Source organism: Pezoporus occidentalis, unplaced genomic scaffold (genome assembly GCF_034315485.1).
Source record: "Pezoporus occidentalis ecotype Australia unplaced genomic scaffold, CSIRO_AGI_Poc_V1 ctg142, whole genome shotgun sequence".
NCBI classification, from domain to species: Eukaryota; Metazoa; Chordata; class Aves; order Psittaciformes; family Psittacidae; genus Pezoporus; species Pezoporus occidentalis.
The window spans coordinates 1-23,960 of record NW_026913230.1 but is presented as its reverse complement, the minus strand read 5'-3'; the positions used below and the strand labels follow the sequence as shown (position 1 = coordinate 23,960).

Genomic DNA, 23,960 nt, shown 5'->3' with positions numbered 1-23,960 from the left:
TTAGGATGAAGGGAGCCATCTCACTAGGAACAGCAATGCTGAACTCTGCTCAGCTCACACAAATGTATAAAGTCACACCATGTATGTTTAATACACTAGCAAAATATTTATTTTATAATGATAAAACAGAAGTGAAGGATTTCTTTTTGGTGTGCACCAGTAATTGTAGTAAAAGAATAAGGGGATTAATGGACTCTTTATACATTTCAATGACAAAAATTCATAAAGGTTAGCATCAAATTCAACTGTTCTCAATTTACAAGCATAAAACTTACCATAATACCCCCCAAACACATATATAAAGAATTATAGTTTTAAAATCTATAAAAAGTAAAAAATATACAGTCAGAAGATCTAACTCTTATTCAAATCTTTAATATAAAATTGTAAACATTTATTTACACAAAGGAAATGTGTATAACAAAATTTTGAGCACCCTTTTCAATTGAATCGTGGTTTTTGGAAGGCAGTGGATGTTGCACAGTGACACTCTCACCTTTCCTACCCAGCCAAAACCGCAGTTCATAAATAAAGCCATGGGCGGCTGGCTAGGTACAGTTCAGGGGAGATAAGTTTTATTGCTCTGAAGCTGCAGCAAATGGAAAGCCCAAGTGCATATATAGACAGCTACATGTTCAAGGGCACAAAGGCAAAGCCCAGCCCTACCTGTGCACCTATGGACATCTAAACCGTATGTTCATTTCCATTGAACTGTCTCCACTTTGTTACAGTGACACCGTCTTTCCAGCGGTCCGACTGTATTATGTGGACAGGGACCCAAACCAGAAGGGATGGCTGCTTTTCCTAGCAGGTTAAATGCTGTTTGGATCCTGTTCACATATGAAGACCAATGGGCATCATAAGCCAGTTTGCCTAGAATTACACTGAATTTTACTTCAACAGTACCATGAAAAGGCCCTGTCATTGAACCTAGATACCTTCCTGAACAAACCCGGTGGTCAAGCAGGGCAATATCCACCTTAGCTTCCAGAAACAGTGGAGGAAAGAGCACACCTGCATTTTCCTGGACATTTAGCTGGATTGCTTTTTTTGGTAGTAATAATGCAAACAGCAGATGCTCTTTAACTCCAATTAAGAAAATCACAACTGGATGGATTGTATTTTGACTTACTCAGAACACAGCCTGTGTGCAAAATCTACTGGAAAATGCAGCAGATTTCACCACAACCTAAACAGGGAAGAAACAAGAGCTGAATCCTACTACCCTGTAACTTCTCTCAAGTGTTTGTAAGGGGGAGAAAAAAAAATAGTGACACTGAAGGATGTCACCTGAAATTCTGAGGTCCCAAGCACCCCCAACAGGAAGGGAAGGCACACTGGTGCAAAGTTAACCCTTAGAAATAGAAATACAGCAAACACTCCTTCCCCTGCCATTGCTAGTTTATATCTATATTCTTCTAATGACACTTACCTTGGACCAGGTTTTGGTTTAACTGAAACAGTAAACCAAACTCACTAGCTCTTTTCTTACATTGCCAGTATAAGAAAAGTTAGCATTAGTTATTTGCATCTCAACTACTTATTCTACAAAATACCAGAAGTGTCATCAACTAACACCTTCGTCTTCCCATCCAAAGACAATCTTTACGTTATCAAAAGCTCTATGAGGGATTAAGTCTGCTTCAGTGAAGTTTTATCCACTATTCAATGGTGGGACCCACTGATCAATGCACATCTTTCACCCACAGTTCAACATGATACATCAGATCTGTCCAACAGAGGGTAATTCATCCACACTAGGTAAGTGTGCTGGACAAACCATGTTCCATGCATATTTGGAAAGGGCTAAAGTATTAGTGTTAAAAAAGCAGTTTTTAAAAGTGCAAATTGTCTCAAAAGGAGCTGCAGATACAGTAAAATATTTTCCTTCTTTGAAATCTATGTTACCTTTCACTTCCCTTCACCCACTCTGGAAAAAACCCTCTCACACATCTCTGCAGTGCAGAAAACTCCTGAAGAAGCCAGTCTGTGTTGAAGGAAATTGCTTTTAAATCACAATGCTGGGTTTGGTTAGAAAGTTTAAATGAGTGGATTTCGAAAGGGAAGAGGTATTTGTGCATTTAAAACAAAAGCTTTCAACTTTATTTTCCTTTTAAAATAAAGGTTAAGGCAAGGTGGTTTGTTGGTGGATAAGGGATTTTTTTGGTAGAAAGTAAGGACTTTGGAACACTGACTGTTCCCACTGTGGTTTTTGTCCTTTCTGGTACTGACCCCAACTTATGGATAAGAGGTCTCCTCAGGATGAGCTGAAGAACCAGCTTCAAGGGATATTAAAGAAGTAAATCCACCAGACTGTAGAAAGATTATCAAACTCGTAACCCAGTCATTAAAAAAACAAAAAGGTATTTAAAGGGGGAGACTTCCATACTGGAGCAACCCTGATACAAGTATCCTCCCAGGCTGCCTGTGCTATTATTGCTGATAAGGACTTCCCACCTCTCAGCCAAATTCCTTTTTTCCTCATTTTTGTCCTGAAGTGACAAAGTCTTGTGCTCATTGCTAACCACTTGGGGAATGAACTGCTCTCAAAAGTTAGTTTTACTTTTTACAACAAAGAAAACTAGATGAGCTGTCATGAAGCAAAGCCTTCATTTAAATACAACTACCTTTGGAAATAAGTTATGAAGAAACAGGTGCAAAGTAAATGGCTTTACAATTCATGTTAAACCTACTATAGTTTAAAAGTTCTCCCATAAGAAATTCCCCCCTTTAAACACAGCAAGGTATAAGCCAAGAACTGTGCCTCTCTACAACAGAGTGCAAACTGCAGCTTAAAAGACTACAATCTATTAAGATGACTACCTAGACTAACTGGCCAGGTTTTAATACTTTCTTTCATCTATTACCAGCATCTAGCAATATTTACTGTGAAATATCACTTGCTTATTGAGAGTACAGGCACTCGCTTCAGCAATGGGGAAAAGAACTCAAAACATTTTGCAAGCATACTCAGGTGCATACAGCCTCTTCTCAAATTCAAAGTCAGAAGTTTGATGGACTGTACTACAACAGCATGTCAAGCTATGAACAAATAATTATTGCAAGTACTAGCCGCAGGAGACTACGTCCTAAACACAATTTGTGCAACTATTTGCTTTCTTTCTGCACTATTTCTTGTGGAATTTTATTTTTAAATAATTAAAAAAAAATTCATTTTAGAACACTGCAAGTGAGATTTCTGAAAGGCTGGCGAGGACACGCACAGGATTTTTTGACCTGTTCAAGTGTGCGACTCCTTAGAGACACCAAGACAAAGCAAACTACTCCAGCGGACCTGCTTGGTGCGCCATCACCACCTATCAACACTCATTGAGAAGCAGCTCCAGTCCCTTTCCCAACCATTTACCTCTAATGCCTGCAAGTCTCCTCAATGCCACAGGTTTTTTGGTCCAAGTGTTGTTTATATTTCATGAAATAATTAAAAAGTAGAACCCCCACCCTCAGCCCCATTTTAATGAGTCCCTAACAACTCATCCAGATCATTCATCCACTCCTCTGAAGTCCTGTTTTTCAGCAATGAGTCTATCAGATCTGTGTCACCAGTTAAGTTCTGAAGTCCATTATTGCCCGACTGACCGCTGTAGGCAAAAGGCAGCTCTTGACTGGTTGTCCTCACAGGGTACCCTTGACTACAGTGCAGATTACCTCTGTTGGGCATTTGCTGATTTGGATTCTGGCTGAAAGCATTCAGATCTGGAACAGTCTGGTTGATGCCAGGCAAGACTTGCTGTGAGGGTACCTGCTGTTGAGTAGGTGGGTTTGTCCGCTGCTGAGCACCTAAGGATGATGACAACATCTGCCCAGAGACAGCAGCATTCATGGAGGTCATCGGTCTGCTGGTGCTTAGGCTTACCTGAGGCATTCCTTGGGCAAACTGTTGGTTGGCCATCTTTAGATGAGTTTGCTGCATGTGGAAAGAGGAGTTGGTAGTAAACGGTCCTAAGCCACTGTTTGCTTGTGTCTGGTTGTTAATATTAGGGATACCTTGGTGCTGCCAAGATGGATTTTGAGCCCCCATAGCCGCTGGCACTCTTGCCATCTGTGGCTTAGATAAGGTTGGATTCAGAGCACCTTTATTGTGCTGCTGAGAAATACTTGAGTTTGCTAAGGTATTTTGCCCATACCCAGCAGGAACAGCAGCACCCTGGCCCAAGCTGCCTTGTCTCTGCATCGGTGGCTGCCCGTTGGCACTTTGAGCTGCATGCTGGGGAACCATCTGTGTCATACCAGAAGCCAAGTTGTATAATCCCCCTCGCTGAATGTTTTGCATATTGGTATACTGAGTCACGCCCCGATCCTGCTGACTGGAGCCCGACTGGAGTGGAGGAACAGAACTGTGCCCAGGTCCCATCTGAATCATGTTCTGGGTCTGAGGAAACATCCGTGGACTACTGGAGCTGGACTGTCCCAAATTACTGACCCCAGGCATGGCTGAAGATGACCCTGAAATACAAAGTAATATTTTGTACATTAAATACTTTGGTTCAACCAAGCTTGTGGACACCGTAATCCAGAACAGAGGTATGGCTGCATTTGTATAAGCCAACCAATGCAACCAATACACACGCAGCAGTACTTTAATTACAGAGCGTCAACTATTGCTCCAGTTAGCACCTCCACCTTGATCACAAACACAGATATGCCAATGTCCTAAAAAATCTGAATACCACTTCTAAGAGTTCAGCATCAATTAAAAAAAAAAAATTAGACTTTAAAGGTAGGACTCTGATATTTCTTTGTGAACAAAGGAAAACACAGACTTTGAAGTGCATGCTAGGCTGTTAAAAACTACCACTTACTGCACACACATTGTCAGTTATTCGATGCACACACAGTTTATCTCTTATTGTACAACTGTAGGGTTTCCACTCCTGTGTTTTCCCAATTCCAGACATATCTTTTATTTCATATAACTATCAGAAATTTTTGGCAGAGTATCATTTGGATTTCCACAATGAAATCTTTGCTATGTTAATAGCACTGCTGATAACCAAGCAAGATGATTTGCAAAAATAAGTCTTCTCAGCAAAAAAAAAAAACAGGCAAAATAGTTATTTGTTCTCATAAACAAGTAAAAACATTTCTCCTATAAATAACCCCCTACTTAAAGCAAAAAAAGAACAGAGAAGCACTGTGAAGTGTAATGCATATAATCCCCCCCATACACTTCTTACAGTCAACCAAGGGAAATTTACCTACACCAGTACTTTCCCTACTTTCAAACTGAAAAGCAGCAGACATTTTTCATATTTAAAGATAGCTGAGGAATACTGCCTCTCCATCATTATTATTTTATCCACATATAATTATTCAAATATATTAAAATACAATTCAAATTCTATTGAATTGTCAACAAAGCTTACTATAAAAGCACCAACGTTATGAGGGGGTTGGATGGGTGGGAGAAGAGCCTTACTAGAAAGCTCCAGTGAAGAGGTAGGATTTAAGATGCAAAAAAATAGTTATCATCATCAGAACAAGGGAAAATTAGATTTGATAATGCTGACGTTCATTATAGCAAAACATACTCTATTTCTACTGCATTTCTGTAGAAAAAAAGCAGGAGAAACAAAATGTTTCCATGCAATATCTGAAGGATGCTACTGATGACTGTGCTAACACACAAGCCTTTTGTATTGGTATTGAGTTGTTTCAGCTAAGTAACAAAACCCAGTCATAGCTCTGCATAGACACTGGATAGTCAGAACTCTGTCAGAAAGAGGGTATCATGTTTCTATTTGCATCTTTTTCCTTCATTATTTATTTCTGTGGGAATAGAGAGAGTAAGGAAACAAAATGTAAGGAATGAGTACTTTTTTGTACTCTAGGTTTATGAAGAAAGACAAATGGCTTCTTGGTGTCCTGTTAGTAAGGATTTTTCAGGTAAGGAGATGAGTTTTTACTGTACTCTACATTTATGAAGTTATTCCAGTTTAAGCGTTACACAGTATTTTATTTATCAGCGTTAACACTGAAGACATACCAAGCTGCTTCTCCTACAAAAAAAAAAACCATGCAGGACACTAACATGTAATGAAGAGAATTCAAGTTGCATTCCCTTCTAAAGGGCTAAAAATATTAGACAATGTTAAACTCATCCTAGAAGATGAGAGAAATAATACATCCCTTATTTTTCCTTAATGAGGGCCTGCGATAGATACAAGCTTCAGGGAAAAAAAAAAGAATCCTAATATATGAAAGTCAGAAGAATTTACAACCTCTAAAAGCAAATACTGGTATAAAAAGGCTTTCAGAACAATGAAGGTACTTAAGAATTTTACCCACTTCCAAAGCAGCATTAAGAATCAGAAGCTTAAGTTGTCCCAGATATCTGGGACAGGGGAAGCTGTTACTTTGCAACAGAATCCCACAGTGACGTGGGAAGGTGCTGTAATAAATTAATTAAAAGCTATCCAACCCAGGGAATCTGAAGACACCTTGGTTTTTACTCCTGATATTTCTAATGCCACTATTTTCACTGCCATGTTTACTCACCTGTGAACTGTCCAACTGGTTGCTGGTACGGGTTCTGTGGCTGATCCTGATACTGGGGAGGTGGTCGAGTCAGATGCCGCTGCAGCTGCTGCTCCTGCTGCTGCCTCTGCTTCTCCTAAGAAAGGTCCAATGCAAGACAATTAGAAAACAAGTCAAGCTTTTTCCAAGGGTGACTACTTTGGATAAAAACAAGCTATGTGCATGCTTCCATGGGGAGCTGGTACTTGAAGGGGCTTCTGTAAGTGACTTAGAGTCACTTCAAACCTTGGTTCTCAAGGCTCAAACACAGTCAGCTTCATCTGATGAGTGACAAGATTAGGAACTCAGACACAGGACAACAGCATGTATTACAGGAGTTATTGCAATGCATGTCTGAAGCCTTTAAAACACAGAAAAACCTGAGATTAAAAAAATCTTTTAACCAGTAACAATCAACAGGCATTTTTAGCAATACTCTAAAGCCACTAACAAGTACAAAAAGAGCTGAAGAGTGTGTATAAAAGAAATTTACACATCCTTTTTAGCTCTTTATCCCAGATCAATTTTAGACCTCTCTTTAGAAATCAAACAGAAGTTAAAAATATCATTAGAAAAGTAAAAACTAAACATTTAACTATTTTCTAGCCCTTATTTTCAAAAAATGAAAAGAAATACTCGCAAGCCTAAATTCTTCTATAGCACAGATTTTTCTAGAAGATTATGGAAAACTGCAGCACTGAGTTTATAACAGAAGCGATACAAGTTTTGCAATCATTGTTCAAAACCATTTTCTTAATGCACCAAACAATTGAAAGAAACCCTACTAATGGTTCAAAATAACCCTGCCTCTTTAAAAGCACATTCAACCTGTGCCTACTTGATGCTAAAACCATTTGTGAAATAAAACAAGCTAATTTTCTGTTAGGAAATTTCTGGGGAAAATGAAACTTAAAGCCTTGAGGGGAACATCAAGAGTGCCTGTACATCCACTAATGGTACACTCAGAGATCTTGACAGTGTAAGCAGCCACAGGCTGCTTTTACAATACAAAATGTAACAGGCAAAGTATTTCTGGCTCTGCTTCCACAGCTATCTTCAACCAGCCTGAAATTCAGAGGGATACAATGGACAACCATCTATCTATCTGAAAAACTACACAGAGCACAGAAACGGGGACAGAAAGTCCAAGAGCACTGGTGTAAAGACACAAGCAATAAGCCTTTAAAGAAGAGACGAGTGCAACGCAACAAATAGGCAGATAGACATTACTACCATCCTTCTGAAACATCTACAACTAAGAAGCTGTTGAGACACGCAGAGGAATGAAGAGGGCAGGCTGCCTGACAGAAAGGACCTGCTGCCTGCAGGACCAGTCAAACCTGAAAGAGGCTGACCACAGAAGCCAAGAGATGCCATAGCTCTGAGAAAATCAAGAGCTGCAGAACCTGGCTCAGAAAAAAAACCAAAGGAAAAATAGTAAAAATGTTAAAAAAATACAAGATACCAAATGCAAAGACAGCTTTAGGGCGGCAGGGAATGCCACTGAAACTACCTGAAATTGTAATTCTCCAGCAAAATAGATGCCAAATGATTCAAGGATCTTTTGTAAAACTACATCCAGTATCATGTGTATCCAAAGAAATAAATACCAAATTAGAATGCTATCAAGATCTAACCTGAAAGGCCAAGAAATGTGGCAAATTCAGTTTAAGTCTGTTCAGCTCTAAAGCAAAGCTGCTCCTTATTTGGATCCATGTCCCACTATCGCTATCCAAAGATGCAAGCTGTAGAAGTCAGAGATACCACAACTAGGACAGGAATAAAATATTTTCATAACACTGATATTTACTACAATGACATGTGCTGGGTAAAGCAGAAGCAAAGTAGGTTGGAAAATTTTACATATATACATATTTGAACACTGTGTTTGAGATACGCTACTTACCTCCCTGTGAATATACCACCCCACTGTTCAGAGGTCTGATGGCCATTAGGCCCATTACTCAGCTAAGAAAATCTACTGGGACACAGCTTTAAGAGCTCTAAATCACCAGTAACCAGTGGAGCAGAAGTACAAGCAGGATGGCAACACCCCATATTTCCTTTCTCCCTACCTTCGTTCAAAGAGTACCTGTTTGTTAACGTTTTAAGAGAGTAACAAACAAATGTTAAAAACTACAAGTCATCAAAACCTGAAGTATTTACTAAAAGTGTTACATTTATTTATATAAGTTTATAGATCACAGAACTCATCCAGAAAATATTCTTTTACTGAGGCTCTGGGCAATTTTTGTCCTTCAGTCTTTTGACAGTGTATTTCCATTGTGATAGTCCCTTAGCCAAATTGTTTTTACCCAAATATCAAAAATGTACCTTTACCAACATTCACTCATTTTCTTTAAAACACTGCCAACCATATTATTATCTACACTGGCTCCAGAACTTAAGGGGTGTTTTTATCACTTCAATCTAGTCCTCAATTTTAAGAGAAGTCTCCAGGTGATCAAAAAAGCCATTTGCTTGGACTTGGCACAGCTCCACCGATGCAACAAATGGTAAGGCTCTCCCTGGGTCTCAAACCTTCTTTGAAAATTCATTTTCACCTTCTCCCACACCAGACATTTCTCTGTATGTACAGTGCCAGTGCCTGGAACATGCCTGCATGGACTTCTGAAAGTGCAGAAAAGCACTGATGACAGGAACAAGGCCCTTTGGGCTAATTCCCAACTGAAAGACTTGCAAAATGTTTAAAGCTTAGAAATGTTCACACAAAGAGCCTGTTGCCCTGAGAGAGGCTAAAGCAGCTTTCTGCAGTCTGATGGACAGCAGTGCTAAATTCTTTTGGCAGGGTAAGATGCAAGTTGGATGCAGATGTCCAATTATTTTCCTCAAATAAACTAGTCAAAGATGTTTTCAAATCTGAAGCACGAACTGCTGTGGATCTCATAGGGAAAACAGGCAGAAGGCACAATGAGCTTGCAGAATCCCTTGCTCATCACTTCCAAAGTTCTACAGAACACATCAACAGTATCTCAACTGTATCTTTTTTTTTCTCTGATTCCATTTGCCTTTTTTCACAGATTACACCATTGCTGGTATGATACATTCTCTCCATGTATTGTCTTGTATTTCCACAATACTCAATTCTACCTATTTTATTCTTACCATTTACCACAGTGCCTTGTAACAACAGCAAAAACAAGTCTTTGCAAGCAAGTGCTACATTTTTGGGTTATTACAGACATATAAAACAGCAATTATACTTAGGATACCAAAGTGTCCTGCAGTTTACATCCCCTATTTTGTAACATGATAAGTGTCCAACAAAATCTCAAATGCTATTTCATCCACCAAAGCAAATCAGTGCAAAGGAAAACAGACTGCTGCTCCCCTCACCTGCTCAGCCAGAAGATGTTGCTGTCTCTGCTCCATTAGGAATTGCTGCTTCTGTTGCTCCATGAGCAAGTGCTTTTGTTGCTGCTCTCTCTGCTTCTGCTGGTCCATCAGCATTCGGTGCTGCTTCATCACTGCTGCTTGCTGCTGATTGCTGAGATAAGGTGGGTTGCTGTGGTTACCTGCCATGGAGACGCTGGGAGCCTGGGCACCAACACCAGCGCCCGGGACAGAAACAGGAACACGAGGAACATTAGGAGAAGGGTTTTGATCCTGCAGAACATAGAAAAAGTGACATGAGCTACAGAAAGAGATGAGCCATCCAGAACTGAATTTACTAACTATGTAGTTACACAGGTGAGGAAAGGCACTATCATGGTGGTGACCATGATAAGGAAGAAAGGCCTTGTAAATAAAGTCTACACAGTGAGGGGAATCATAATACACCCCAGAAAAACAGAAATTGCCCATTATTGCTTATTTGTACTTTTACACTATTTAATAAAAAATTAGATCAGTTCCTTATATTTTCCCATCTTTATGCAACAGCTTCTTCACCTGTGAAGCATCTACTAGAAAAGGCAAAGTGTGATACAATTTCCACGTCAGCTAACTAAAGACAGCTGAAACCTCACCTTTAACATGCCAGACACAGAAATGATGGTTCAGAGTTAAGTTCAGAAGCTCCACAATATTTAGGAATAGAGGCTTTAACTTCAGTCTCAAAGTACTTCTCAAAGTCCAGCTCAAACAGTTGAGCATAGCTCTGTGGGCTTCTGCTTAGCCAGGCAACAGTACCCATTACAAAGCACACTAGCTTCAGTTTATTTTGATAGCAGCTTTTCAAACACTACATTTTAAATCTGCATTATACAAAACATTTATTTAAATCCTGCCTCTTCTGTCAACATTTAAGTCAGCAACTGTCTGTGCCTCCCCTCCTAAAGTTGATTTTTTGGTATTTACTATTCGAGGTGAAGGGGAAGAAGGCCATCGTTGATCAAAATGAGCCTTAATGTATTTTAATGGCATCCAATCATCACCATATTCCACAGAGAAAAATACTTCTACAGATAAATCTGTTATTAATTTTTCATAAGTCTGATTTTCTGCAGATTGGAACTTGGGATAATGAAAAATAACATGGACCAATTATAATCCAAGATCTGATATTGTCATCTTTGTACCATCAAATCCATCTGAAATTTTTCTCCTTTTTAAGCACAGTTCAGCTTCATCTCCACTTACACAAATACAAGTTTCAAGCTAATGGGTTGGCTGCAGTTTCATTAGAAATCATGAGCCAAACACAGGTAATGCTGTGCTAAGCTGTTCTACATGCAGGTTTTGGAGGAATTCTCCAGCAGCATTCATCAGTATTTCTGTTAATTCAGTACAAGCAGAGCAGCGTAGATGCAGGGTGTCCCTCATGGTTTTCAGCGAGGGAGAGATGTGACATTCACAGTCATCCCTACCCTTCCCCTTCTTCCATCAAAACGTTTCTACATTGTTACTGCTGAAGCTTTTGAAGAGGTTAATCTTTTAGTGCCTTATGAAGCACACACTGATCTCAGATTGTTATTTGTCCATCAGTGTGGTCTTTATCACAGGCTAATCAGATCTTCTTCAGACGGTTTTTGTTTTGCTGAGGGAACATACGACTAGAGCTGGATCTCCAACAGCTTTTGAGAGAGAAGCTTTAATCCTTATAACAAAGACTTTTTTTCTCAACAAGCCCTCTCGTATGTGCATTGTAGGCACATGTCACAGAATCCCAGCTCTATACTTCCATGCACTTCATTAATTTTCACCTGCTACACACCTGTAGTAACAGTTCTATAGAAGGCAAAGAAGCACCATCTGTGATTTTCCTTTACAGGAGAACCTGAAGCATATTGCTTCAAGCAGACAAATATTTCTATTATTCATTTTTAATCTGTGCTTCCCCAGTCCCCAGAGACTTAACCAATAACAAATCATTAGATTCGAAAAGCCCCAAGGAACACCCAAGAAATCAGGAATGCAGCCCCACTTCCATCTCTCTTCAAAAAAGCAGCAACTGAAGGCATGTCTTTTTATAGTAAGCCAACTCTGACACAAGTAGGGACTAAAACCAAGGTAAAGAAATCAAAGCTTCTTTGAGAACACTGCTTAACACTACAGTCTTATGAGAGTTATTTTAGGCAAAAGTTTACAAAGCATCTATTTATCTTTGCAAGTAGAAGCTTCTATGAAGTGTGACATAATTTGTCACCCACAAAGTATATTAAGCTGGAAATCACACATTACCACATGACCTAGAACTATTAAAAACTGTCCCCAGTGTGAAACAGAGTTCTTGATTCTTGTCTCAGCTTACTGCATATTGTAATTTTCTTGTTTTAAATCATGTGGCAACTGTTTCGAAACAATACCAAGGAATCTGTACTCCAGCCTTACCTATCCAACACGCTCTTGCAAGACCTTAAATCTGCTCCTAAACAAAGGTAACAAAACCCAGAACATTCACCTGACTGTGCGGCAGTCTGTAGGCAATGTTTCCAGGCTTGGGTTTCAACAGGATCATCCCATTTTGGTCATCACTCACATGAGACAGAGGTGGCTGCTGACGCTGTTGTATGTATGCCAACATCGGTGTCTTGTTCTGACCAGGTACTGTCACCCCCTGTTCACATTCTGCTTTGTAATGCGAAAGAGGTTTCGTGTTCCCATAGTCTAGCATAGAGCCTTGACTATTCACACTGTTCTGGTTCAAGCTGTTTTGCTGATGACCCAAAATGTTCACATGGTAATTGCCTCCAGCTCTAGGTGAGCTTTTATTTCCCATATTAGGCATCATGAGTTTTTGATTGTTGAAGTCAGGCTGGAAAACTGATGGGCTGGTGGGATTTTCCATGGTATATGGGACAGGCAGTGGACTATGGGAAGGCCCAGACTGTTGCCACGTGGACATCTGATTTGTTTGGTGGACTTGTGAAGCTTGTTGCTGGTTCTGCAACATCTGGTCTCTCTTCTGCTTGGCAGCAATCTGCTGAAGTTGATGAGCAGAAGACATTTCTTTGGCACTTCCTGCACCCTTCCCAGGTAACAACACATTGGGGAGAGGCCTCTGGACGTTCTGAGAGTGGTTTGATGCCTGCATCATGGGTTGATTAGGATTTTCAGTCATTGACTGACTGGAAGACTGAAACATAGCCTGAGAACTACCAACTGCTGGAGAAGCGGCACTGACAGGTACAGAAGCAGCACCAATAAATGCTGGACCTGAAGAAGTGGATCGAACCTGGGGAGATCCCATCTGTTCTTGTTCAAAGGGTGCTGGGGAAAACTCAGTCTTTATGTTAATATCTTGTGGCAATGGAGTCTGTGCAGCTGAATTTGAAGAATCTGCATCTTTCTTTTCTTCAAAATCTTCATTAAAGAGATCCTTCATGTCTTCATCGGGCACTGATCTATTAAGCTCCTCAATAAGTTCCTTCCATTCTTGCTCATTAAGATTAAGATCAGGCATCAAATTATTCTGAGATATAGACCCTCCTGCCCCAGCAATCATACATGGAAGATCATCTACGGGCTCCTGCTTCAGCTCTTTGTTCAGACTCAGAGGAAATGAGTCATCAGCATCACCACCTCCGTTCATCTGTAGGCTGGAATCTGGAAGACACTTCTTGCTGATGCCATCTAACCCCATGGGATGCTTTCCGTTAAGTTGCAAGGTGTCTCCACCACCAGATTTCTTGTCAAGATGATGGAGTGGAGACACAGGGGGCATTCCATTGGAAGAACCACCCACTCCACCAAGGCCATCATCACGACGTAGTTTCTTGGACACAGAAAATACATCACCATAGCCATTCTGCTGGTCTCCATTCTGAGGGGAAGCAGCACTATCGAGCTTTCTTTTCACAGTCTCATGGAGCTGCTGAAAAAGAAAGGAAGGGTTTAGTTATTAAGTTTCACATTTCATAGATCAGGATTTTTATTTCTTACCAGAACATTGTCTAGCCCTGAATAAAACATTTTAGGAAAAAAAGGTTAGAAAAAAAGTTCTATCTTTACCTTGGGTAGATTTGTTTTACAAGTCATCACATGAGATGACTTCCTTACTATCAGCTCTTAAGATAAACTTTGGAAAACATACACTATATCAGACAGAGCCCACTGCTTCCAAAAGCCACCATATACTTTGACAACAGCAAAAAGTTGAGAAATGGCTGTGAACTGGAATACATAAAGATTTTTCCTATTCAAAACTAAGAAAATACTGAAGAATGTTAAGATTCAAATTTTAGATGAGAATAAATAACCGTATAACTGTTCTGTAAGACACCTTTATAAAGCACTGAAATATTTAGAGAGGAGAACCACTTCCCTTGTGATTACAATTTATAGAACTTCATACATAATTTTTGTACACAATGACACTTTTGGCACTAAAGCAAACCCAGTTTGTAACTAAGTGATCACTGTTCCACACTGATGTAAAATGCACTTCAAAGTTCAGTCAATTCTATCACATTTGAATTAGTTTATTCCTTCCCTCCTTTCTCCTAGAGTATTTGTCAGCTGCTCCTCTCTGCGCTATGACCACCAGAGCCCCAACCAGCTCAACAGTTGGCTTCTCAGAGCTGGTGAATGTACATATTCTTTTTCTTGCAGTGCCACCTAGAAGCAAGCAGAGGGTACAGCAACACTTTTATAACCAGAGTTAAGAGCCTTTGTTCAACTTCTCTTTCCTGGCAGCATTCTCTCAAATATGAAGTTCTTTCCACTGACCTCAAAAACATCTGAAAACAGAATTCATGCACACATCAAAGATCACTATAAACTTTTCCTCCCCTCAGGTGCATTCTGTAAGAAAAGCTGCTCTTTGTTTGTGCTGGATCACTACACCAACGCAGACAAACCTGTAGGGCAGAGACACTGCTCCAACAGAGCAGGGCACGTAAAGAAGGAAAGCTCCCATCAGCTCCCCTCACCTGTACAAGATGCCTTTGAACATCTCAGCAGGACGCACAAAAAGTCACCCATCTGAAGCGTGGTTCTCTGAACAACAGCTCTCTCAGATGGAAGAAAAGCACCTCATTAAACAAACCTCAAGGCAAGTCTGCTTATGTTAATATTACTCGCAGTCTCCACAACGTAGTCCACTAACCCCTGGGGAAAACTGTCCCATCCAAGAAAAAACAGGGGAAACCTCAAGATCTCAGCACTCAAGCAAGAGGTTGTATGCAGAGCCAGCATAAATCAGAGGAATTTCACAGCACTTGCCTGGGCAGCAGCATTCTCTGATTTCAGGACAGAGGGACTGGTTCATGGTTAACTGCTGTGATCTTTTCTTTTTAAACAGTCTACAGTCAGCTGATCTTCAGAAAAAAAAAACACCATTATTTGCTTAATGCTTGCATAGGTAGCAGCAACATCTTATTTTTATCTGAGGGGTAGACTGCAGCTTCCCAGGAGACCTGATCTTCTAGATGGTTCATGGAAATAGCAGTAGCAGACCTAGTAGGGCAAGGTGAGGTGTACATCTGGAAAGGAGGCTGGAACTTGAATTCTCTCGATTTGAACATCAGCTCCACGGCTTGGAGGAGCAGATTTAGAGTGAATTTTTCAAATACTGACTTGAAAAAATAATGGAAATTTACTTTTTGGAAGGAGGCGAAACAAGAGAAAGCAAGGAAGCCTCAACTCAATCACAACATTTGTCTTTCAGCAAGTTTCTCGGTGTTTACTTAATACTCCAACCGGGAAAACCAAAGCTCAAGGTGGATGAGTAACTTGCCCAAGGTCATATGAGTCAATCACTCAACGTTTGGGAATGGATCCTCCTTAATTCTAAACCATTAGGGAGAAACATACATCCTGAAAACTGACATACAAATAACTTCATTTTGGTCACCGAATATATTCTTCTCATAGCTGAAGCAAATTTCTGTATTAAAACAGAATATACGCCCACTGGGGTCACTGCTGTAACTGTAATTCATACAGACAAGGCAACCAGGACTTTGGTAGCATTACAGTTACAAGTGCACACAGCTCTTCATAGGCTGCACAGCCCACCTGGGTTGTGCTGGACAAATGTTCAGAAGCTTATCTGTCCTAAGGTCTTTGTTACTGTACTGCACCATTTGTAACATATGCAGCTACCTAGTTTAAATCATCCAAACTTACAAGTTACACTTACTGTAGTCTGGAAAAATATAAACCCTCTAATACCCATCACAGTCTCCTCCTGTCAACAAAAACACACAGGGACTTTGATATCTAAATGGGTTTTAACAGTCACAACACGCAGATACCTGATTCTTGGTGACTTCACCAACTGCACTTGCATCCTAGTTCTGTTTTCACAGTAAAAAGAGTCAAAAGCAATAATGCAACTTTCTCTTGTGAAGTTCCTTTCTTACACAGTATCTCAGCTCTCAATTTCCTAACAGCAAAAGAAAGACTAAATTCAGTTCTTCCCCAATTTGTCTGTGTCTATCCAAATAATCTGGTTTTGGGGGAAAAAAACAAGGGGCATGTGAGACACAAGTCAGACTGTAGCTATCTACATATCAAGCTGCTCCAAGAGAGTTCTCAAGGCAAGAAAAACCTGTTCTCTTCTGCCAAAATGCAAGGAGAAAACAAGAAAGCAGAACCACCGACAAAGTAAAGCACAGCCTGCTACTCACTGGAAAATCCTTTTAACTTTATTGTCCACTATCATTCCATGAGGCACAGTGGCCCACTGGCATACTGTCCGCAGTTTCCTTAGCAGAATCAATCCATTGGATTTGTAACATGAGCCAATCCTTTCCATCGTCACAACTTCACAAAAACAAGCTGAACCTCCATGATCTTTGCTATTTAGCTTTGCCTAAAAGTGTTACCCCACAAACATTTATCCCGCGTGCTTAAACCAATATGGGAGCAGTGCAAAGAAAGGGATGTAAACAAGCCTCAGTCCTCTGGCCCAAAACAGGACAGTTTTTCAAGGAGCCACTGAAGGGCCACAGGTTGCACCTCCTCCAGACCACATCATCAGAGTTGCATTTTATTCATGTGAGCAAATAGACAGTCCTCAACATGGTAATGAACACACTTACTGGGCAGGAGCACACCTAAGTCAGGCCATAACTGCGGGCTGCTCACGTGAGGAACACAAAGTGATAAACCCCAAGTGTAACCATCGCAACAAAAGAGGTGTCCAACACCGTCAGCCTCTGACCACTTAATTCACAGCACGTAAATTTACATATACACTTTCCTTGGCTAGCACACAGGACCACAGCACTGAAGATGAATACATGCCCAGCCAAATGACAAGGCTTCCATCAGGAAATGGACAGCACACAGATAGTTTTGATAAGCTGTATTCAATCTCTATCTTAAACCCACCAGTTTTACCGCTCAGCCACACTGAGGTCTAACAGCAGAGGAATGACAGCTTCCAAAAGCTGTCCACAAACTACCATGGAAGCCCAACATGAAGAAACTGGAAAAGCTTTAAAACTTTGTCTTGGTGGGAAAGAGGCATGAACCACCAATCAAAACAGTGCACAAAATTGTTCTGTGTTTTGTTGCTGTTGATTTTTCCAGGAATCAAAACATCACTGTGAAACACTCAATACCTGAAACTAGTTTTAGATAATTATCTGAAACCAATGACATCTCAATGGGTTAGAACTCAACAGGCACAAAAGTTTAGTTCACATTGTTCTTTTGGAAGCAAGAGCTTCACAATGCAGAATTTTTAAGCTGAGGACAGTCAATTAAACTTCTTTTGTAAAACTTCAGTGATTTGTTATACTTGGAGTTCCGTAACTGAACACAGTGAATTGTTCAAGGCCAGGCTGGACCGAACTTTGAAGCAACCTGGTCTAGTGGAAGGTGTCCCTGCCCACAGCAGAGGGGTTGGAATGAGATGAGCTTTAAGGTCCCTTCCAACCCAAACCAGTCTGGGATTCTATGATACGTACGTGTAAAAATGGAAATTGTATAAAAGTTTTTTTCTGAAAAAATACTTAGTGGACATGGCAGAAACACAACTTTTTTAAAATCTGGTTCTTATACTGCACCTTTCAGGCTCCATATAATGTTCTTCTTTAGTTTTATTTGAAGCATCTATTGCAGAGATTAAAATATTCTTACAGGACTCAACAGAGCTTTGATGTTTTGCATTTCACTTGGAAGAAGCTTTCCATTTCAGTCTCAGAATTATGTCTACAAGGATTTGTCATGAAATACCAAATACAGAAATATAATGCTGGTCATTTTCAAAGAAACAACGCCGTATTATTCTAGAAACAGAATAACAATCTGTTCCAATACGTCTCCTAGCTGGATAGCAGCATGCTCACCTAGAAGGGAAAACCAAAACATATTATATCTGGTTTTCTGTCATGGAAGTGGTAGCACTGCAACACAGATAAGCTCCCATGAACCAGAGCTTACAGTAGGTCCACTACAGACAGAGATTCCCCTTTCCTGTCTGGCCAAGGACAGAGACAACAAAGTTCACAACCTCTTAAGCTGGAACAACAATGCAAGTGTGAGAAATTGTAGCGTATAGAAAGAAAACATCTTGATTCTGACATAGTGAAAACTCCCCCTTTACTGTGCATCTGCCCACAGCTTCCAAAGCCACACTCCCCCGGCAAGACAAGTGTTTTATTACCCAGTGTGTTCCTGCATTCCACTGCGTTGTCAGAACCAAACTGCTGGACTAATTTTAATTCTGACTTTTACTTTAATTCCAGAAGACTTTTGTATTTGGGCGACTGCCTGCTGGAGTGAAGAAGGGCTGTGGATATGCAGGTCTATAAATATCCCGAGCCTGAATTAGTCACAAGGGGCAGCTTCTGCTACAGGAATTGTTCTGCTGAATCAAAAAACACTGCTGTGCCTTCAGCTGCAGTGCCGGCTCTACCACCTCACTTGAACTTCACCAGCAGCAGCACATCAGTTACTCCCACCTCCTTACAATTTAGGAAGCATCTCTGCATATCTAACTCATCTAGTAAGGGCAATGTTTCAAACATACAACAATACCTCACACAGAATTAAAAGGAGACAAAGAAAAACCTGTCTGAGTTGTTGGGCAACAAACTATCAGACTTGTCAGCAAAAACAAACAATGGTGGCAAGACTACACTGCACTAGAGTTATGTATAAATAACATGGAAATAATTTGCTATTTTTGTGGTAAAACATAATTTCACAACTTAACACCCCTACACCACAGCTTACACAGAACCAAGATCTTCTGAATTGTTAGTGCTCCAGCCTAAGCTTCGTCAGGGTAATGCTATTCATGCTTGTCAGTACAATCCAGGCAATCTATTCCCTTTAATTTATCACTTTAGGTCTTTTCGACCAAGAAACATGACACTGCTGTCCTCATACTGAAACTTCTTTTTAAACTTATTTACTTGGTGCTTTCGCTTAAATTAGAACTTACCTTTCATTAATGTAAAAATTACCATTGCTTCCAAATAGAATCCCAGACTGGTTTGGGTTGGAAGGGACCTTAAAGCTCATCCATTTCCAACCCCCTGCCATGGGCAGGGACACCTTCCTCTAGACCAGGTTGCTCCAAGCCTCGTCCAACCCGGCCTTGAGCACTGTCAAGGATGGGGAAGCCAGAGCTTCTCTGGGCAACCTGTGCCAGCGCCTCAGCACCCTCATAGTAAAGAGCTTACAAATGCTGGTCTGCTCTTCAGCTTTATTGCAACCCATTCCCAAGACAGGCCACCAACTAGACCTCCTCTGCCCATTCCAGAAACAGTCTTTGTGGGTTTGTGGCAGCCCTAGACCAAGCAAGCCATGTGCACAACAACTGCTCCCAGGTGGGGAAACAACCTGTAAGAGACAGGCAGCAGGTCTCCTTCCAAGAGACCACATCATAAACAAGGAGTGGAGATGAAAACCCAGATCTTGCCATTCTCCTTATTCATATGTCAATGGAACACTCTCTTCAGCTCAGTGATACATTATGTTATAGTCTGTCAGAGAAACAGAAGGAAGCCAACCTTTTACTGCTGAGAATTTAAACAGCATTATTAGAATGAACTTTCTCAAATCAGAACCTGGCAAAGAGGAAAAAGTGTTCTAAGGGACACATCCTCTCTCTTCCCAACTTCCCTGTTTCTCAAAAATGCAAGATTACCACAACAGACAATACATCATCCAAACATTAAGTATCTTCTACTTTGAACACAGTCTTAATAATGCAGTCTTAACAGAAATGAAGTAAATTTTAACATTTGAATTTCCCATTAAATAATGGTTTTGAAATTTAAGAAGTTTTTCATCTCTGTCCTCAAAGGAAGGACAGGCCTACGCGGTGCACAAGTCATCCAAAGTATTCCTGTGTCAATACCGTGTTATCTCAGTTTCTATGGCTCAAATTTTAGAGCTGCTTAGTAAGAAAACAAAGGAGGAATCTACCCCTTACTTGTGCTTATAAGCAAGATCCATTCAGCTTCAGGATCTAAACAGATAAAAGACTAATTGAAGAAAAAATATCTGACTCTGGCCCCATGAAAAATCACAGAAGACATTAAGACAGAAGTGGCAGCATCATCCTGCTCCCCATGGCTATTCTGAATGTTACAGATGCTCTAATGTACAGCATGTGGGAATGCACACACTGTCCACGCTTGTGGCAGTGCTGCCTCATGCCCTTCTACTACGAACCCTCTGATGCTAGATCACAAATGCTTTACCTTCATATGAGTTGTCATCTCTTTCAAGGATCAAAATAAACACTTGATTAACTTTCAATGCAAAGTACCAGTTTCCAAGAGAAGATTCATATGCAGCTCCATGGAAAACTCTGGACAGTAACAGCAATGATAACTGATATAATGCATGTTTCACTAATATAGCAGCATTCTTTTGAAAGGAATGTATCCAGAATATTTAAAACCAGGTAATTCTGGTGTCCATACAAATTTTATTGGATATTGTAAACCAAGCCCCTGTCTTTCCCGTAGAAAGCACATGCTTGGTCTTGATAACAGCTACATGATTGCTAGAGGTAAATGTAGCTCTCTGGGTTGGTATTTTATGCCAAACGAATGAAATCAGCAGCAGAAGTTTGTTGTTGTTGTTGATGGGTTTGGGTTTTTAAAACTTGAATTACTAAGCAAACCAACTTCATACCCCAGTACCCAGGTGATGAATCAGCAGCTGCAATTAAGCTTACAGTCATGTATCCTGGGAAGGAAACAGCAGGCCAGCACTAGGAAGAGTCATTCATACACTAAAACCCTCTTCTGTTGTGTAAATTGGCCACTGGCAGCAGCTTCCTGTACAAGAAGGGCTTCCCCAGATGTGCAGTGGATTTCAGAACCTCACTGCTGCTGAGAGTCCTCATTATAATGGATGCTAAAGAGATCACATCCACATCCAAGGCAATTCAAAAGAAACACCACTAATGAATTAAAGACATCTTTCTTTTAGGAGATCAATATGAAACCGTGTGGTAGCAGTTTAAGCAACTGGATTTGATATGCTAAAGAGCTCTGAGTGTAACAAAAATAAGCACTGTTAATGGATAGAGCCCGATATACAGAAAGCCTTAGAGTCCAGACAAGCAATAAACGAAATCCCACCAAGTCTTTAGATAATAAAGCATAATTTTGAGTCAATTCTGTTCTGACACAAGTTTACATTCAAGATCAGTCTACTAAACAACGGCTACACAGGAGGTTTTACAGAATCACACGGCTCTCTCTCTTCCTCAAGTACCCTTCTTTAAGAACCATCTGAAGTGCTCTAACTGTGTCATAAGCATCTCAGTCTTCAGAAAGTAACAGGTCCCAGATTCTCGTATGTGTGTTAATAAGAACAGCAACAATTCAGCTGAATAACATTTTCAGTTCATCTTGCAGACACTACAAGCTGCACACATGCTGCCAAGTGCTACTTAAAGTTACATCAACACGCCCATGTTTCAGTATTTCACATCATGTCCAGTCATACCCAAGTACAGAGTAAGCTGTAAACTTAACTCACTGAAGTTCAGGAGAGCAGAGAATCACATCCTCCTTCCCTCCTAATCTGATCAAACACACAGACCATCTTACACATGATTTAAGCTATACATTGACCAGGAAATGTCTCAGGTCAATTCAGTATCCCCTTTTAAAGACACTCAGAACAGTACTGTATCATTTGCACACAGGCCACCACTTAGAAATAACTGGGTTTAAGAAAGGTATTAAGGCAGGCGGCCTGTAAAGGTTATCCTACTAACCTACATTACATGACACGTTAGTACACAGCAGTATATTCAGAGGGCTCAGAAAAAGTTAAGCAAGAGCTATCTTGATATACAAACAGGGCTGTATGAATATATCCCGACAACCAGAAATGCTAGAGAAGCCAGAGAAACATTAAGATTTTGAGCTAAGCCAGTTTTTGATGGGTGGAGTGGGATTCCCACAGCGTTCACACCCACGAGAGCAAGTGGCAAATAAGCAGCTGTCTTTCCACTGAAATTCTTTCCAAGATGTACCAGAATTAAGACACGTTGTCTTAAAAGTTCCCCCTCAGTAGCAAGCACATCCTTATCAAGTGACTCCACCAAAACCTGACTGCCCAAATTAAAAGACATAAGGAAGAAAACATCCAAAGCCACCGCAGTATTAAGGCTCCTCTGACAGTTTCTGCAGGGACGTTTTAGATGGCTAGAAACATTCAGAGCACAGTCGTTCGAAGGACCATAACCACCACGAAATGCTATCCCCTACTCCTACCACATCAGGCACCAGTTTTTACGTGCTCCTCCAAAGCGCAAAGGTGACAAGAATAAACCAGACCTTATCAGCTGCGAAGTTGCAACCGAGCAGACAGGAGCACTCACTCCACAAAGCAGCACCAGCCTCAGCCCTCCCACCGCAACCATCGCACCAACCCCGAGAACTCCCATCTCCTTCCTCCAGCCGGTGCCAGCTCCGGAGGTCACTGTGCCAGCCGCAACCACCCCGGTCCCCGACCGGGAACGAGAACGAGCACGGGCAGGCGCCTTACCGCGATCAACGTGCTGCTGCGGCCGTGCTGCTCGCCGCTCGCTGGCTCAGCGTCCAGGCCGTTGGCTCCGGTCCTGTCGGCGCTTCCCGCGACGGCGGCGGCCGGCGGAGGTGGCGCGGGCGGCGGTGGCGCCGGGGGCGGCTGCCTGTGCTTGCCGGCCCGCTTGGCCTTGGCCTGCAGGCAGCGCTGGTGCAGGGCGAAGGTTTGCTGGCGCTCCAGCTCCAAGCGCTCCGGGGACACGGCCTGGTAGCGGGACTCGCAGGCGCTGTGGTGCCGCCGGCAGAGCTCGATGCGCCGGCGGAGCCGCTCCATCACCGCGCTGTGCCGCGGTACCACGAACTCCGCCATGGGGCAGGAGGGCAGCACCATGGACCGGAGACCGATGGGGGCGGCCGCCGCCGTTCACCGGCTCTTCACACCGGACCCCGCCATGGCGGGGGCTCCCCACGTCGGGCCTTCCCTGGGCTCCCCCCTCTGCCGCGGGCCTTCCCTGGGCTGCCCGCCGGGTTCGCCCCCGCCCCGGTTCCTCCCCTCCCGCCCCGGCGCGGTGCCCGCTGCGCTCCCTCCCGCCCCACTTCCTCCTTCTCCCCCGAGGCCGGTGCCGCTTCGCTTCCCTCCCCCCCCCCACCTCTCCCTCAGCCCTGACCCGGCGGCTGCTCCCCACCCGCCGCAGGGCCCAGCCGGAGCCCGCCGCGCTGCCCCGCGGCCGCCGCTCTCAGGCACGGTCCGGCCCGAAGCCCCGGCTCCCCATTGTTATCCGCGCCGCCGCCATCTTGAAATTGTTTTTCCCCTCAAGAGCCGAGTTGAGAATAAATAGGCGGAGCTTCCTGGGTGGCGGGTGACGTCACGGCGCGCAACGCGTCACGAGCCGTGATGGGCACCCTCCCAGCCAATGGGAAGCGCGAGTTTGCGCAGCGGAGGCGTGGGTGGGCAGCGCGGAGAGCTGGAGGCGGCCCCCGGCGCGTTTAAAAGGCACTGGCACGAGAGGGGCGGGGCATCGGCAGCTCAGCCAATCAGGGGCTGCGAAGGGCGGAGCCAGGAGTGAG

General features: G+C 42.2%; 1 protein-coding gene across 3 annotated transcripts; it reads right to left on the bottom strand.

The window, feature by feature from the left end:
- Nucleotides 1-82: 82 nt before the first annotated feature.
- On the bottom strand, nt 83-23,489 carry MAML1 (mastermind like transcriptional coactivator 1). 3 transcript variants are annotated; one of them, XM_062609878.1, is made up of 5 exons: nt 22,915-23,489; nt 12,398-13,810; nt 9,892-10,161; nt 6,517-6,625; nt 83-4,464 (listed from the first exon to the last, which is right to left on the bottom strand). In XM_062609878.1, the coding sequence occupies exons 1-5, from the start codon at nt 23,281-23,283 to the stop codon at nt 3,473-3,475; spliced, it is 3,153 nt and encodes a 1,050-aa protein (XP_062465862.1). In that variant the 5' UTR covers nt 23,284-23,489; the 3' UTR covers nt 83-3,472. The 3 variants fall into 3 exon arrangements, with proteins under 3 accessions (XP_062465862.1, XP_062465861.1, XP_062465860.1); XM_062609877.1 differs by having other exon boundaries at nt 6,517-6,631; nt 12,398-13,807; nt 22,915-23,488; XM_062609876.1 differs by having other exon boundaries at nt 6,517-6,631; nt 22,915-23,487.
- Between the last annotated feature and the right edge of the window lie 471 nt (nt 23,490-23,960).